At 49.9% G+C, this 17,602-nt stretch overlaps 3 protein-coding genes across 3 annotated transcripts; 1 reads left to right on the top strand and 2 right to left on the bottom strand.

The window, feature by feature from the left end:
* Positions 1-887: 887 nt before the first annotated feature.
* Positions 888-4,961, bottom strand: CSUI_008807 (kelch repeat protein; the record flags this gene model as incomplete). The annotated part of the gene is made up of 2 exons (XM_068068931.1): positions 2,621-4,961; positions 888-1,751 (listed from the first exon to the last, which is right to left on the bottom strand). The coding sequence occupies exons 1-2, from the start codon at positions 4,232-4,234 to the stop codon at positions 888-890; spliced, it is 2,478 nt and encodes an 825-aa protein (XP_067919095.1). The 5' UTR covers positions 4,235-4,961.
* A 1,061-nt stretch (positions 4,962-6,022) lies between these two features.
* On the top strand, positions 6,023-8,570 carry CSUI_008806 (oocyst wall protein). The gene is made up of 2 exons (XM_068068930.1): positions 6,023-6,501; positions 6,794-8,570. Exons 1-2 carry the CDS (start codon positions 6,292-6,294, stop codon positions 8,084-8,086), a joined length of 1,503 nt encoding a protein of 500 aa, XP_067919094.1. The 5' UTR covers positions 6,023-6,291; the 3' UTR covers positions 8,087-8,570.
* A 416-nt stretch (positions 8,571-8,986) lies between these two features.
* On the bottom strand, positions 8,987-16,822 carry CSUI_008805 (tetratricopeptide repeat-containing protein). The gene is made up of 7 exons (XM_068068929.1): positions 15,273-16,822; positions 13,940-14,151; positions 12,640-12,834; positions 11,820-11,889; positions 10,232-11,115; positions 9,548-9,615; positions 8,987-9,264 (listed from the first exon to the last, which is right to left on the bottom strand). The coding sequence occupies exons 1-6, from the start codon at positions 16,397-16,399 to the stop codon at positions 9,548-9,550; spliced, it is 2,556 nt and encodes an 851-aa protein (XP_067919093.1). The 5' UTR covers positions 16,400-16,822; the 3' UTR covers positions 8,987-9,264.
* Between the last annotated feature and the right edge of the window lie 780 nt (positions 16,823-17,602).

The raw sequence follows: 17,602 nt of genomic DNA, 5'->3' as shown, positions 1-17,602 counted from the left end.
AAAAGTCTTTTCGCTTCTGAGAATGAGTTGCCTATCATTTCTGTCTTCCTATTCAGTCCTGTAGAATGTAGGTATGTGTATATTTGGTGAGGTGTAGTAGCTACCAGCCCGCGCTAGCTAGACAGTTCACATACAGGAGGCATGGAAAGAACGGGAGAGGAAGTCGCACTTTCATTCATACTCTCCCCTTAAAGTTGTAGACCAGCCAAATGCTCACATAGACAATAAACAGAGCCCGCCCACTAACGTTCCTCCAGCCTATATACATTAAGCTGCTTACGTGTCATGTCTATAGATACATGGAATGTACATATCACACATATACACGTACATATATTCACCTGTATAAACAGATGAAGAGAGCTGGACAAGCACACGGGAAATACAGACGTCCCTGCGCAACTAAATCTCTATCGATCTATCTATCTAGCGTCCTACATATACATATATATATATATATATGTAAAAAAATGCGAATGTCAACAGGGGACCAAATGACTGTGTGGTATTATATACACGAGTGTAAAACCCGAACCTCCTATTGATGTCGCCTAGAAGTTCATCCACCCCAACAGTCTTGTGTTTAAACAAACATTCCTACCGTCCCTTCCCTCTCCCTGTCTTCTCTCTTCATAGACGCAGTCGAGATCTAACACAGCGTGAGAAGGAGAGACTAACCCAGAACTGGCACGTGCGATGTGAAGAACTAGCTACGAGTATCCATCTTTCTACGCTTTTTCTACAGCTTGATGCTTATACGAAGATCAGCCATCTCCAAGAACGTGCAATAGAGAGTGGACCGATCTAAATCTTTCCTTTTCTTCGATGCATAGACACCCCCCAAGGGGTGAACAGCCAAGGATCATAAGAAGAAGAAGAACGACGACCTACCCACGACAACGATGACGACCTACCTCACAAGCGACGTGAGTTCTTGTATCCGAGAGCTTGCCTGTATATAAGAATTCAATCATAGCTATATAAGCATCATAAGACCAGCCAGGGATGGTGATATGACTTTGGCGGCTTTCCATCATATTTCCAGCGAACATTTGGCGAAAGAATTCACAGTTTGCTGCTAGAATACACTTATGGGCGCAGATATCTCGGCCTTCGACAACAAGGACAATGTCCGAGAAATCGGGCGAGTTGACGAGAGTCCGCATATTCTCGACAAACTGCCGTACTGTCGATTCATGTAGAACATCCTCTTCGAAGTGACTTGTATCTAAGATATACAAATCATTCAACCAACGAAACCCATCGAAACCTCCAAAGACAAAGACCTTGCGATTTCCTACTAAAGCTGCACTGTGACTCTGTCTTGCTGGAGGAGGGGGAGAGATCACCCTTCGATGTGTCGATGAACAGCTGGTAGACGCTCCTGTAGTTGAGGTTCTAAGAGATGTCATTCCCCCTCCTCGAGCCCCACCACACATACTACCCCTACTATGTCCATCCTCATCTCCTTCTTGTGCGGTTTCGCTCGTTCTCTTTGTAGCTAGTCGTGAACTTGTGATGGCTGAAGACTCTCCCGACTGAGAGTATGAGAAAGGAGAAGATGAAGAGGAAGACGAAGAGGGGGATGAGACATCTGGAACAAGCAACCATGATCGAGTTCTTGTATCTAGAATGTAAACTTCATTAGTACGGCTCTTGCCGTCGAACCCCCCAAAAAGAAAGATCTTATGACCGATCAGATTAGCTGTATGACCACGTAGAGCTGGTGGAGGGAACCCTCGGATCTCCGGCTGTACATGCATGTCAACAGGCAGAGAGAAAGAAAAAACAACCTAAAGGGGGCTGAAAGAAGATACTCCAATGACAAAAAATACGAAGAAAGAAGATCTCCCACGGAACTAGACAAGAAAGGTAAAAGAACACACAAGTTCACTCCGGTCTCCAAATCAACGTGACACCCCCCCTCTCTATCTTCCTTCTTTCTTGTCTGTCCTTCTCTCTTCATTGATGAGAGAATCGATCAATCAAAAACACAGAAAGTCTTCCATTCAAAATGTCTAGCCAGAGAACATGTAGGAATCAGCCGCAATCTAGTCACAGTTGCATGAGCCACATCTGAGATAACGATGATGCAAGAAGTCCCCCCTGTATATACACATGACACTTCGATAATCCCCCTACCTATATCTACCTTTCTACATCGAAGGAGAGCTGTGTGCTGGAGAACATGTCGTGGTGGACGCTCACCCTTACTATCTATCCCGCTAAAACACGCAAACTGTTCGGAAAGACGAAAGAATACCCCACCCAGATATTCAAAATGAAGAGCTTCTATGGAGCTACCGAGGATGCCGATGACAAGAGCCTTCAAGAGGATGCATATGCAGTGGCCACATGCAAAGGTGAAAGCCGTCGATTGTTCTTCATACCCTGTAGCGAAACCTCACTGGAGCAAAGAAAAACCGAGGTGCAATTCCACGAGATATATGCGCACGTAAGTCAAGGAAGGGATAGACAATTGAAAGAAGACACATCAATACATAGATAAAGACATAAACATAACAGCGTTCCTATAAGATCTCAGACTGCAGACATATCGACGCTCTTCCCAGGAGTGGAGAATGTGAACGCCACGTGTCTTTTCGATAATTTTGATTACCTCTGACCATGAGAGAGTTGCCGTATCGAAGACATGAACATCGGTTATGTGTGTTTTTCCGCTATGTCCTCCACATAGAACAAGCTTGGTCCCGACAGCAGTCATGGTGTGTGCATTCCGAGCCTTAGGTTTTTTGCCGGAGATGGCTGGTCGAATCCATGCCATAGTTTCTAGATCAAGAATATCAAGATCTTGAAAGCACTCATGTCCATCAAAGCCTCCATAGAGATACAGTTTCTCATTTACACGTGTAAGAGAATGACAAGCTCTCGGGCAAGGTTTCCATCCTGTGAACTGAGGTGAAGTCCATACAAGTCCTGTATACTTTCCTGCATGTGCTGGGGTTGTATCAAGTATATGTAAGTCTGATAGCCATTGGGTTCCGTCATGTCCCCCATGTATAAAGATCTTATCACCAACCGTTGCTGTGGCATGATTATTGCGAGCTTTAGGAGGGCGACCACATGTCTCAGGATCTTGTTTAATATGGTACCAACGAAGCTTCTGTGTATCGAAGACATACAAGTCACCTAAAGCACATTTCCCGTTCCACCCTCCAAAGAGGAACAGTTTCGTCCCTATAACATCGCATGAATGGGCAGCACGGGGTCCAGGGCTCTTAGAAATCTCGGGATGAATCCAGGAATACGGAGGCCGTTTGTCGTCTGGATGATTCATTACGTGACCGTCGCTCTGAGGTGGAGAGGACGAGGGTGAATTCAAAGATGATGATGATGACGAAGAAGAAGATAATAAAGCACCTAACGAATTCCAGCGCCGGGAAGAGAAAGTGGTTGTAGTCGTGGAGGTAGTGATAGTAGTCGTGTCATGGGCGCTGTTCTCTTCAACAGTAGCAGCGGTAGTTGTTGTGGCAGTCCCCTGCTGTGAAATGACCGTCTGTTGACGCATGTTCGCACCGAAGCTTGTGCTACTGCTACCGCTGCCACTACTAAGATAGGGGAGAAAACTATGACGTGCTGGGGTAGCTGTCGTTGTGCTTGAAGTGAATGAATAACAAGACACAGGAAACGACGACTTTCCACCTCCCTCGCGGGGGAGATTGTTGTTCTCCTCCTCCTGGATGGCTGAGGAGGAGGACGATGATGAAGATAATGCGTCCGTGTTGGAGGTAGAATCACAGAGAGGAAGCGATGGGTCGCAAATGGAGGTAATTCCTGATGAACCCAGTCGTCCACTTGTGTGAGCCTTCTCGGGAGGATGCTGAAGAGAAGATAGACAAGCGCTGCCAGTATCCTCCGGCTGTACCCCTCCCCCGGTTGTGCTACTTTTACCCGACTGACTTGTCTGTGCGGCCAGCACTTCTGAATGAGCGGATGCGCGGGTAGCTAGATGAGACTCACTACCATCTTGAGGAGGCTTGCTAGTAGGGAGGGGAGACGTCCCTTGGAGAGAAGAAGAATCACCCGGACTACCCTGCGTAGAAGTTGGAGACGAAGGGTTCTCAGAAAGGGATGATGGACGATTTTGACGGGAAGAAGTGGTGCCGTCGTTGTCGCTCTCACCACCCTCGTGTTCTTCAAGTTCAGGCGATGGACACCGAGCACGGCGTTCCGAGCCTCCCGCTCCTTCTCCTCCGAAAACACTGGACAGCATTTTTAGTAGAAACCTAAGCTACCTATGAACCAAACTCCCTTGATTATACCACGCTTCAGAAACAAGACGCTTTACAAGAACGCATCGAGCAGCCACGTCCCTGAGATAGCGCGAACACAAACTCCCTTGGTGACCTTTCAACGAAAATGCAAAAACATGGAGATAATCACCCATGCCTTCACCTACTACAAAAAAAACAACCGAGCACTCTAGAAATGCCGAGTCACAAGTGAAAAGGCACACCAGACACGGGAAAATAGACCCCCCTGTGAGCCACACCACCTTGAACTCCAGGCGCGCTCAAGCCCACGAAACAGCGACCGTCGATGCATGTTCATCGCGAGACCCTCGGGGACAGTCCAGGGTAAATACCTGCTCAGGAGCAGTGCTGTCGCTGTGAAAGACCACTGAGTGCGGTTACTCAGGCAGATGAAGAGCCAGCGAAAAGCCCACAAAAATGCGGAAGTTTGGAATTCAGGAACACTCTCACAATTGGACAGAACCTGACAGGCTTCCGATCCCGAGTCCCTTGACCCGTGAGCAATGCCGCTAGAAAAGCTTTCTGCTCGCAAGCCAGCCACTACCAGCGGAAACACTGACCGGCCTCACTGTCAACTCCCGAACCACGTGCCAGTGAAGATGAAGGGAAATAACAGGAAAAAGGGAAGGTGTGGTTTCCATATTTCTCGGAGGTGCAAGAAGGTTCTTGCAAAAAAGAAGACCGAACAGTCAGCCAGTTCCCGCGACTACATGACGGCGCGCGGCAAAGCGCTCCCTACCTTCCCTTGCAACGTGAGAACCACGCGTACGCAGACCGATTGGCGGCCGTGGTGCAAGCGCGTAGAACGGGCAGCCCGGCGTTGCCGTCTACTGGGAATGTGGCCGGCAGGCTGAGTCGACGCTTGCAACACCGCATAAAGCAAGATTAGCCTTTACGCACTTCTGCAGCAGGCTGTGGATAGTTCTGTGCTGCGGCAGGCGGGCTTACAGCTCGTGGCAGCAACTGGCCAGAACAAGCTGCTTGAACCTTGTTACCAGCGGTCCTACGGCACCGCACGCCAGGACCCTTGTGCTATCACTAAACTCAGGTATGTGGATAACGTGTATAGAAGGGTTGCGTCAGCTGCCACAACTGGGACTCCGGCTTGGCGAACACGCAGATTCACAGAACGACTTCGGTGTGCCGGTGGACTTAACGTCCATTTCCCGTTGTATTACGTCGGCCTGGACAATTCTAGAGCAGACTTCGCCTTGCGGGGCTACGCGGGTGTTGGTGGCAGAAAACTCTACAACGCATTGATTCCTCTCGACATTTAGAAGTTCGAGAGGACCGCGTCGGCCCATGACGTGATAGAGAGGGTACCGTGCAGACTTGCAGCTTCCTACGAGCAAGTTGAACTCGAACTACACGGGCTCCGGGTGATTGGTATCATGGCACAACTTGAGTGTATAGGGGAACACGGAGGGCTGGTCTACCCACATCTCTCACCGATGAGAGCCTGGGGCACCTTCCGAGGACAAGGTAGCGACGCTTTTGTGGCGACTCAGGAGGTGCCACGTTCTACTGACGACTAAGTAAGAAGCCTCCGGGAAGCAGCACGCGTCAAAGTAGTCAGGGCAGCACCCCTATACTGTAGAAAGCGCTGCTCACTCAACCCGACTTGATCTGAGCCAAAAGCCGCCAGCTTTTGCCCCAGCAGAAGTCGGCGTCAGTTGTCAGTGATGAGCCGGAGCCGCCCCCTCTATGACTCTTGCTTGCAGCGACTCATTGTGTCCGGACATCTTCCTTGGTGAAGTTGACAGTACAGTCTTCGGGGAGACACCACTTCATGTTTTTGTGAGGTCCTGGGACATCCCTCTCCGCGTCAGGTTGGCTGTGTTCGGATAGACCACAGGTTCCACAGCGCGACACATGGTTTTCCGAGCTGGAGAACGTTAGCGTGTAAAGGCCTGCACTTGCACAGGATTCTCAGGGATAGGGAATCCATTCCAGTGTCTTTCTGGCTCTGTTGCCTAACCAGAGTAAGACTGGGCTACACGGAGAGGCAGCTACGAAGATGGAACAACGGGGTTTTTTCCTCGTGATTCTCTGCTTGGCCGCGAGGGCTGTAGTCGCTCAAGACGTTGTGCCGCTCATCGCCGGGAATGAAGACGTTGTTGCAGCTGCGGAAGAGTGCCCTTCAGGGTACACGCTAGCTGCTGGAGTTTGCAGGAAAGAAGTTGCGCGAAAGCCTCTGGCGCTGTGTCCTCCCCGAGCTTCATACGAGGTAATGTTTCCACAGTCTTCACAGATCGAGGAGAAATTCGAAAAGAAAAGTAGTCCGTGGCAGGGCGATCAACGGTGGCAGGTGTACGTGTTCCTGTGCCCAACCGCACGGCATACATGTCTCAAAGCAAGCTGGCTCCGACCGGGGTGTTCTGCATCGTACTTTCCAGCCTGCCCTGTAGTATCCGGTGACTTAGCATTGCAGTTCCTCGCTATTGTATGCACGGATGTTGGTTCCAGAGTGGCGTATCGGACTCCGCTGGTCTGTGAATGCCTGGTTCTCTTTCGCGCAGAACGGGGAATGTGTGACGGAGAGGGAAGTGAAGAGTGTTCTGACATGTTCCGAGGGTGAGCGTCTTATCGGCGACAAATGCGAGGTCGAGGACGTAATCAAAGCCCTGGCAAGCTGTCCAAGAGACTACACCTTCACGGGAACAGCGTGTATGCGGTCCCAGGAGACTAGAGCAGTCCCACGATGCGATGAAGGCTACAAGCTTTCAGGCGACGTGTGCGTGCGAGACGTCAAAACAAAGCCGGATACTTACTGCCCTCCCGGATCTCGGCGGTCAGGTGACAAGTGCATTCTTGTAGAGTCTCTGCCATCGCATGCGGCGTGCGCCCGTGGTTACCAGCTGGAAAATGGGTTGTGCGTGAAGGTAGATACTGTTCGCGCAGACCAGAAATGCCCTCACGGCTTCCGCATGGATCACGGAGTCTGCAAGAATGTCGTCAGGCTACAGCCGAACGCTGTGTGTCCGAGTGGGTATGATTTCAACGGAAAAGAATGTATCCTTTCCCAGCTGACGGAGCCCACATGGAAGTGCGAGGATGGCTATCAGCTGGAGGGATCCACATGCGTGAAGCGACTGGAGAAAGCAGCGAAACCTGAGTGCCCGCCGAAGTTCGACTACAAGAACGGAGTATGCATTCGTCAGACTTCTGTGAAGCCGGCAAGCGAATGCCCTGAGGGGACAGTCGAGACAGCTAATGGAAAAGGCTGCGAAGCCGTGCACGTGGCTGACGCAACCCTGGTTTGTCCCAACGACTACTCGGTGTACAACGGGCAATGTGTACGCCGCACCACCGGTGGTATGCACCAGGAGTGCGAGCCTGGGTTCAAACTCACGAGGGAGGGTATGTGTGTCCGTGAGAGCAGTCAGAAGGCTGAGCAGCGTTGTCCTGATGGACTGGAGCTTGTGAAGGATGGCTACTGCGTGTCGCAGGATAATGACAGTCCCCACTACACCTGTGAGCAAGGTGAGCTCACGCCCCAGGGTACTTGTGTACGTGTCTTCACCGCCGAAACACAGTTCACCTGTCCTCGAGGGTTCAAGCTGGTCGAACCGAACTGCGTACGTCAGGTGCAGCGTACGGCCGTTGCTACGTGCCCGGATGGATCGAAGATGAGGGGCGGATCTTGCATTGTCCTGGAGACCTTCCCTCCTTCCCACAACTGTGACGACGGGTACATCAGTGACGGCTACGCGAACTGCATCAAGTATGAAACCAAGAATCCAAAGAGAACGTGTCCTCGTAGCTACAAACTCTTCAATACCGTCTGCGTAAAGCGCGGGTTCCGAGTTTGAAAACAGCAGAGCGCAGCTAGTTTGTCCTTCTTCGGTCCTCGAAAACGCCCTCCTGATCCTGCGGGAGCGATTTCTCGATCGGACCCGGCGCCAGCATCGCGGAGCACCGCCCAGGACTTCTTCACGCTGAGGTAGGTCAAGGTGTGTGAAGGAGTCACCCCGCGATTCAGCTCTGGAACGAGCCCAAGACGAAAAGTAACCTCCGTCGACCGAGTGTGCTCAATGGACATGTACGAAATGTACATGTTCGGACCGGGTGCACAATACGCCAGGGATGATGTGCGGCAAAGGCCTCGCTGCCAAATATAGCGCGGCAGAAGCAAAGCCCGTGAGACAGGGGGAAAAAGCAGGCCTCCGCTTTGGCATTTTTCTTTGTCGGTTTTGGTGCTTTTGTCAACGTCTTTTTTTGGCGCTCAACGTTGTTTTGACGTTCATGCAAGAACTTGCAGCCGTTATGCTGCTCAAATATCCTTGTCTTCGGAACAGGTCACGCACTCTTTACAACTACGGCGATCTTCGACCTTAAAAACGGTCAGGATCAACGAAGATGCCCTTGAGCTCTTCCTTGCACCCGGCCGTTGCATGAGCACAGCTAACCCACACTTCTCTGCCCTCTTTGCGAAGTGCCCGCTGTCAGCCACGTTCGGTAATTCATCGCCTATAGAGAAGTGTTCCGGGTCCCTGTGTAGCCCCTTATGCACGCCTGCCCGTAAAGTCCGGTGTTACTGCAGTGCCTTGAAGCTCTGTTACTTTCACGTAGCGCCTAAGCGTTGAACCCGATTGTCCGCTGTCGCTTTCATCTCACGGTCTCACGCTTTGGGAGTTCTTCCAAAAATGAAAGTTTCTCTCCATAACAGAGAAATGTATCTCTCGAGAGACGAATACAGACCTCAGCAGGCGTAGCAGGACGAGTTCTGACTAACAGCCATGAGCTCCACACTGTTGAGTTGACCAATTCCAGAGAGAGGAGAGGTGGGCCACACAGCTTAAAGACAATAAGAACGGCGGCGCGGACGTTGTATGAAGACGATGTTTCCGCAGACAGGCACGATACCGAACTGCATAATAAACCAGCTGAATCATTTGTCGGGCTGCAGAGAGGTGGAAAGATTTTCTTGTAAGTTGATCACTCTCTTCTGAAGATCCTCATTAGCCGAGAGCCGTGCCAGGGCTTCAGCCTACAAACATCAGAGAAGACGAGGAAAAATTAGCACTTCGAAACGGGCCGACTGACGAGCGCACCGCCATACTGCAGTTGCTCGGAGGTTGCTGATACCTTTTGACAAGAAACTTAGGGAAGGTAAGAAAAAGACAAGTCCTGAGCTGAGACACTCTCGACGCCTTCCTTGTTGGGCGGTTACACAAGCTGCGCACTACTACCTGTAATTTACAACACCAAGTGGGACTTCCGAGACCTTAACTTCCCAGATATGACACACGGATTCTATTCTATTTGAAGGGTCAAGTACTCGCCTGTTCAAGAGCCTCTCGTGCTTCCGTGGGCTTGCCTAGCCTCAGCAAACTCTGCGCTGCATCAAGACCGCCACACACATACGCATCCAACGAGTATTTTGACAGCTCCGTGCAATAGAGAGAACACAAGAGAAGTGACGCCGAGAGGGATGGAATACCCAGGCACTCTCAACTTGGACATGCCACGCCGACTCCGACTCCTGCCTCCGTTGCCCACTTGACTCTCTCCCCTTCTACGATCTTTGCTTCTGTTCTTTCGATCTCGATTCACACGCTCGCCTCCACACTCCAGATCCCAAAGCCCACTTTCTCGATTGCTTTTTCAGATTTCCATGCTCGAGACGTCAATGACAAGCTGCAGCTGTGGAAAGCTGGCAATAACTCACGGGCAATTCCTCGTCTGGATGCAGACTATTCAATCTAGAAGCTAGGCTATCCCTGCACCACTAAAACGGACCAGCTCCTCTCAAAAGAGGTAACCACTGCCGCCGGGAGAGATGCTGCGAGGAAAAGATTCATGAAGAAAACGACGTTTGTATACCACGAGTGACATTGAGAGGAGGAATGAAACAACTCCAGGAGTAGAAGCATGAAGCCGGAAAACGTCTAACCCGCCTCGGGACGTGGGGGAGAATGCACGCTGTATTGATGTCTTTCTATGTAACTCCTTACCTAGATTATAGAAGACAATCGTGCCATACGGCAGCATATCCTCGGCTAAACTTTTCGGCTGTCGCTGTACGGGCGTCCTGGATGGAAGGCGATGTTCCTCAATCGAAGTCTCACGGCGCGTGCGGTCTCCAGTGAAAGCTGCTGTAGCGTCCTCTGTTTGCTGCTGTCTTTTCATTTTCTCTAACTCCTCTGTCTCCTTTTCCTGAGCGAGAGCTTCCCTTTGAGCTGCTGCACGCTCAGTCTGAAGGGCCTCACATAACACTGTGAAGAAGTACGCGAAAACGGGGGGAGACGAGGCCGGAAGGGAAGTTGTCGGAGTAGCAGAGCTATTTGTTAAGCCGGGTGTATTAGAGGTACATTCCCGAGGTAACGATGACGAGACAGGCGGTGATGAGTCAGAGGAAGGAGAAGGAGACCCTTCTTGGGAAGAAACTACCTGCATGTCTTCGGCATGAAAGATCTTGAACAAAGTCACGTTGTCAGCTGCTTCCGCCCTTTCAATGGGGGACTCACTAACTTCTTTTCCCTCGCTGTCCTTCTTCGGAGCATCTTTACTTTTGTTTGATGATGCCCCTAGATGGCGAAAACGACGGCCTGTGTAGAGCTCACATAAGGCATACATACACTCGACAGCAAAGCGGAAACACATGATACTGCCCAACACTTTTCCTTGTCGGAGATACACCCCGCCCAAGCTGTTCATAGTGTCGAAGTAGACTGTATTGGGCTGTAGAGGGGCATGAAACAGTTGAGTTGCTGCTTCGTTCGAAAGTTCCAGAGTCTTTTCGTTTGTCGTCTTCTCCTTCAGGAGTTCGCCTTTCGTGTCTCTGTCTCCTCTCGCAGAGAGGACGCTGGACAGTGGAAATCCATGAATCATAGCAACTCTGCAAAGAATCATATACACCAAGTTGAGGCAAACTAGAGAAAGAGGCATTACGCTTCTACAGACAAGTCCAGACAATATTCCTCTCGTACAAATCACGTCGTTGCTCCCTCCAGCCCGCCGTCCCCTACACTTCCAGGGTGGCGCTCCCTAATCTTCGTATGACCTAGCAGCGACACTCTAAGGTGGATGGCAGGCATTGTCCTCGCGATTCCCTCTCCATCAGAAGAAAGGGGTGTTTTCACTTCCTCGGCCGCATAATGCATGCATATAAACCCTGTCAGGGGGAAACAGGCAGCACAGCGTCTTTTCTAAGGAGCTCCCTCGACCACACATGGAGAATGTATAACGTGGAAGCTGCCAGTACTTCTTTACCCAGGAGAGTGTGGTGTCCATCTGCTCATACAGGTCTTGCATATGTCCCTATACAGTTCAGAGAGATTTCCATCTTCAGAGCTCGTGAAATGCGTTGGCCATCATGTGAAGTTCTTCGTCAGTTTGCATAAGTTGGCCGCATTCAAATACGAATGACACGCTCTCTAGATGGGTATGTATAGATAAATGTGTAGATCTAGACCTACCTCTTGTGTCTGTCACGTAGACACAAGAGATGAGGTAGCGCGCACAAACGGAAGACACTAGTCCGTACTAATGGGTCGAAGAGATATGCCATTCGCATTCAAGCGCCGTAAGTTTCTGACTCACTTCCAGCACATCGCTCGCTCCAGGTAGATTTGTGCTTCCTCCAACAAACCACGGTCTGTCTCCACAACCCCTGGACGCACCACCGGATTCCCACATACCCACACTGCGTGTCGATGTATATGTGAAGGTTTATGTATGTACGGATATGTATGTAGGAATATGTACGTGCTATGCATACATGTAGTTATGAATATGTATGTATCTATCTGTGATGGATATGTATGTGTGCCTACGCATGCACATATGCGATGGCGGCCCCGTGACGCACCAAACGAGTGAGAGCTTAAGTGAAGGTTGATCATCAGTACCCCAACAGAACCATCCATTTGAAAAAGTGGATTTAAGCGCTCTCTTGCACGGAGTAGACCACAGAAGAAACTCACTAGCAAGCAAAGTGTACAATCTGAAAGTAAACCGAGAATCCTTTTCTTTCTCCTCTCTCCTGTGTGCCAGCACTCTGAATGAAGAGGACGCCGTCCTCTGCAAATTACGCACTTGTCAAGAGCTGTCTACATCTACCTCATACAACAGTATCTGTAGCTATCCGTCTACCTGCCTCTAACTATGGAACAACCTACCGACATGCATCCTGACATCCGGCCTCTATCCTATCCAGCTCCCTGAAGGACTCAGCTCTCTACAATAGTGCGCTATCTATCTATACCTGCACCTTCTCTACGTACCAGAGGACTCCATGCAAGCCGGAGGGATCCACAGACTTCCAGCTTCACCTCAAGCCAACAGTAGAGCTTATGCCTGGAATAGCTTTACCATTACCACCCGCGTATTCTTACCGCATTCACATAGATTTCTCTCTTACCGAGACATGATAGACAATTAGAAACATCAAGAAAAGCAGACGACGGAATTCCTTCTCTGTCTGTCTTTCCCTTTCCTTCCTCTTCATTATTCTCCGCAGCAGCAACAGCCTCTTCCGTATATAGGCCGAGGGCTCTACTGTACGCGTCTACAGCCTCGGTCAGCTTATTGTACTGATGTGAAAGCATTGCCATATCTGTGTAAGGAAGGAAAAAGAGAACAGAGAAGACGGCTACATTCATCTTCTATCTACAACACCATATACGAGCTCTTCATAACTTCACAGCGTCCCTCCGCGTATTAGAAACGAACTGCGGAAAGAGGGGGGAACACACTGAACGTGCATCTAAGCAGACTTGTGATCTGTTAAGACAACAACGGCTCGAAGAAAAAAAGTAAGAAGAAAACCGCATGATATACAGACGATGTGAGTGAGGGAGCCAACTATCTCCGTCAAAAAGTCGAGGTGTGAGAAACACAGATACGCAGCTCCTTCAGAGAAAGACGGATGAAAAGGACTAAAAATAAAACACCTCTAGATGTACAAGAGAGAAATTCTCATATGTATCTTCTCTTTCTCACGTCACACCCTTGTAGAAAGACCGACCAACGAAGAAACAGTCGTAGAGAGACGATGCTGCCCTTCACATGCTCGCATAGAAACCAAACAGAAGCATCTCAAGTACGAAACGTCGTGATCATTGCAGGTGCCCCCTTAAGCCACAGGCTATCAAATGCATGCACTACCGTTTCTCTCGTTCTCTGCCTTGTCCGATGGAGAAGAAACCGATGAGTTCTGGTATTGAGCTTTCTGGAACAGTTAGCAGTACACGAGCTTGCTTTCATGATTTAGAGGAGAACGAAAAAGGTTGCCATTCTATTGAGGAGATGCGGACTGGAGAATCAGCCCAGCTTTTAGTCAGAGTGTAGAGCTCAGGATCGACACATCGTCTCCCCAAGTGTGTACGGATGCTCATGTGTCTATGTGCAACCTTCGAAAGCCCTGTATATGTATTCTACATGCTAGACCCGGCTTACGCGTTTAGGGATCCATCCGTACATACATCTATATGTAGACGCATGCATATGCATACACAGGTGCACTGAGAGAACGATGCTAGCTACACAAGATCCTACAGAGTAGGCAGGGTCTGTAGAACTCTAGGAGACAACTCTAGATACACGTGTGCAGATAGATCTAGATATGCATGTCGATAGATAGACTAGGTTTGTGACAGTCAACTGTGAGCCGCGTCTGTCTTTTCTACCAAGTGAAAGAAGGAAAAGAAAGTCGTCCATACCAAGATAATTCTTAGCTAGAGGCTTTCGAAATTTCTCTGTCGTTGGAGTCGAGAAGAAAGACTTCATTTGAGTATTGAGAGCTGTTGTGGTAGTGGCTTCAGAACGAGCTGAAGACAGATAGTGGTGATGATTAGCTTGAAGAAGCAGAAGGAGGCCTGTCTGTAACTGCCTCATAGCTGATTCATAGTGATCGAAGGTCTTGATCGCATACCTCATGACAAACAAAAGATAGAGCACACGAAACAGTGGGCAGACCCGTAACTAACATACTGGCCTACCTGTACCACACTTCACTTCGTTTGTAGACAGGTATACATGTGTACGCTTAAACCGACTTCGGTGCATATTACATATATATGTGTATCCTTATCTTCATACGTATTGATAGACAGAGCGCTTATCACTTGGATGTCCCTCATAGGTATATATACATACACATATACGTATGAAGAACTCTGTTCCGGTGAAAGATAGAAGAGAAGACTCACTTCCCAACTTTCACGAATGCCACGAAACGAAGACATAGATAAGTAGATATTGAGATATGTCTATACGAGGGCACGCCTGTGTCTATACACCTGATACAAATCGGGCATGAGGCACCGACGCTTCTCCTTTTCTCCGCAGTTCGTGCCCCACTTTTGTCTTTGTGTGACTGAAGCAAGCAGGCCTCGACAGAGAAGAACATACGATGCCGTCCCAACACCTTCGACTTCATCTCTCACTCCCTAAGTCTATTTTACTTGAGAGGACACGTCGTTCATATTCACTCTGCAAAATGAGAATTTGCTTGTGGGAGTGGAGATGAAAGGGAAGAAAGCGGAGACTTTTGAAAGGGTGCAAGTACAGTAAAACCCTACGGAAGTCCACGGAGCTGTCTATTGTAACATAGGACAGCAGTGAGTACATCTCCATAACTCGTAGACAGCTGACGTAAGTGAAAACGGTTCATCCAACTGATACACAGAAGACCAGCGGTCAGAGCTTCTCTTCTGTCTATACCTCTCAATCACATGGCGCTCTCCACTCGTTGAGAATTCCTTGTCTATATATCAAGACTACGCGGGAAGCTCTGCTAGGGGGAGTGAGTATATACGTGAACTGCAGAGCGCTATGCGTCTGTTGTATACACACTGCGAAACAGCTTCAGCTACGCACACGCACAGGTGCGCCCGGTCGTCGTCCGCCTCTCATCACGTGAGATCTTTAGGCATCCTGACATAGGGGAGGAGAAGATGAAAAGAGGGGTCTTCTGGGTTTGGAGTACCTCCTGATAGAGTGAAAAGAAGAAGTACGTATGAAAGAAAGACGAAAAGAAGTCCGACGACGTACCCAAGGTCAATGTAAGTATCTTGAACACAAGCAGGCAAAGTTCTCTGCTCTTCTTCTTTCTCTGCTGGGACTGAGGAAGAGGACACGATAGGAGGAGAAGAAGACGAAATGGCGAGAAGAGAGGAAGATTTACTTGCTGAAGAGGGCGATACTTGTACTGGAGAAGAGTCGCGGTTCTCCCCAGTACTGCATGGATGCTGTTGTGTGGCTAGTTCATGTTCTCGATCGTGTGTGCATGCAGTCCCCTTTCTCATCTGTGCCTTATTCTCTCTACGTTCTTCTGATGCTTCAGAGAAGGCCAACTTCTTCTCAGCAACAGATTTACGAAAGGGAACTTGAGGGAGAGAGGAGAACAAGGAAGAGCCCAGAGTACGAGATCTATCTGTCTTCGACGACGGAAGAGAAGAAGCTTTATGCAGAGTACCAAACCTACTCGATCTTCGCGATAAGGACGAGGAAGGCCTTGACGAAGAACCGCGTGTGTTCACTGAGGAAGGCGAGAAGATCCGTGACGTGTGTAAAGGAGAGAAAGGTTGACGTTGTGCATGATCGATGCATCCCCGGGTTGTTGAGGGCTCCAAGTCCCTATACGTATTCGAACAAGACATCATTGAAGAGAAGAAGAAGGAATGTCTTATGTGAGCCCTGGAGAAAAGAAGAAAAGGTGGAGAAGAGCAGGCCAGATTGGTGGCCTCGTGATGAGCTGGAGGGGCAGTCTTGCTATAAGAATGAGTGGTGAAGTCCCTAGAGGCCCCTGAAAAGGCGGAGCTTGACGTCTTGTCTGTTGTTAAATGACATGGGCTGACTAACGAGCTTGATGAACGCCAACAGAGCAGCGAGCCTGCTGCAATACAAGACTTTGTATTGACCGAGTATGGAGGGACTCGGCGAGTGAGGACAAAGGGCTTGGTGTGAAAGAGGCGACAGCAGGGAAAAGAAGTTGTGACGACATGCGAAGTGGAACTCATATGCTGATAAGAGAGGCTCGACAAGGGAGAAGAGAAGAGGAAAGAAGTGCTGGACGGAAAAGACGATAATGAAAGCCCGGAACAATGAAAGGAGGAGCCATACCGGGTCGGACGCTGCCGGCCCGGCCGCCTCCACGGAAAGCCACTAGGTGGCCGCATTGTGGGAATCAGCTAGCACAAAAGCCCTGCGAGCATCTTGACAAGAAATGAGAAGCTTACCGTACCAAGCTGCATGATTGCTGGACCAAGAAACGGGGAGTGTTAGTCACATCTGCGTCAGAAAATCAGAAGCAGTCGAGCATCTTACTAGTACGACACACGTGAAAGGAAAACGACGGAGGAAAGCCTACAGTGTACCACGCGAGCTGCAAACTGCTGGGTCTTGATCCTAAAACAGCCTAGGTCAAAAGAAATTCTGTCGATGTAGGCCTTTCTTAATTCTCTCGCAAAACAAGGGATTGAGACTCAATTGTCACAACGTCGCTTTGACAATCAGGGCATGCATGCACACGCACTGCATGCAAGCCTGGCCGTATTCCAGTCTTGTCGCATGCGGACTGAAGACAAAGGGTGGCATGCATGCCTTCCTGGGAATTTTAACCGCCCCTCGGGGCCCCTGGCATGAGCGATGATCTCGCGGGGGTGTTGGTTGGAGCGGTAGTACAAAAGATGGGAGACAGCGCGGGAGTTTATCCCTTGCCAGGGGTGTGTGTTTCGTCCTTCACGGTGACGCGAACCTGATCATGCTATCGCTCCAGAAACGGAAATCAAGACCCTCAAAGATGCACTGACGCAAAGGCCCTCTATGGACAGGCGGGCGGAGGAGTAACGCCAGCGCTATAAGAGATGCCGCAATATCTTAGAAAATCCATATCTGTTTTCTTACGGAGGCACAACACCTGTCAGGGCTACCGACAAAGACGAGCAGTAGTCAGCTCATCGGTGGCCGTTTACAGCACGGCGCTCGGTACGCTGCACGGCACACACGGCGGCGGCACAGAGTCGCGCCGCCAGCGTTACGCTATCCCCTCGTCTAAACTGCTGCGTCCTCGCCGGCACTAGCATTGTTGAGCAGCTCCATATCCTCCGGCGTTAACGTGTCATACAACGTGCTACAGCCCTCCCATGTTTTCTCCAACTCGGAATCCTTCCACTTCACTAAAAACTGGCGCTCTGATGTCCCGTCGCGTTGCTTCCGCGCCCGTGATTCGAGAATCGCTTCGATGGAGTACGACTGCAGTTCTTCCTATTCCAACCGACGACTTCGACACTTGCGGCGGTGTCGTTCTGCGAGGCACCGGCTCGGGGCCGCTTCATCGACAGAAGGCAGCATGCGCGAATAGCGCGCCGATACCTCACACT

This window comes from Cystoisospora suis, assembly GCF_002600585.1.
Source record: "Cystoisospora suis strain Wien I chromosome Unknown contig_5045, whole genome shotgun sequence".
Lineage (NCBI taxonomy): Eukaryota > Apicomplexa > Conoidasida > Eucoccidiorida > Sarcocystidae > Cystoisospora > Cystoisospora suis.
Note: the sequence above shows the minus strand (reverse complement) of the source record. Positions and strands in the feature narration are given on the sequence as shown.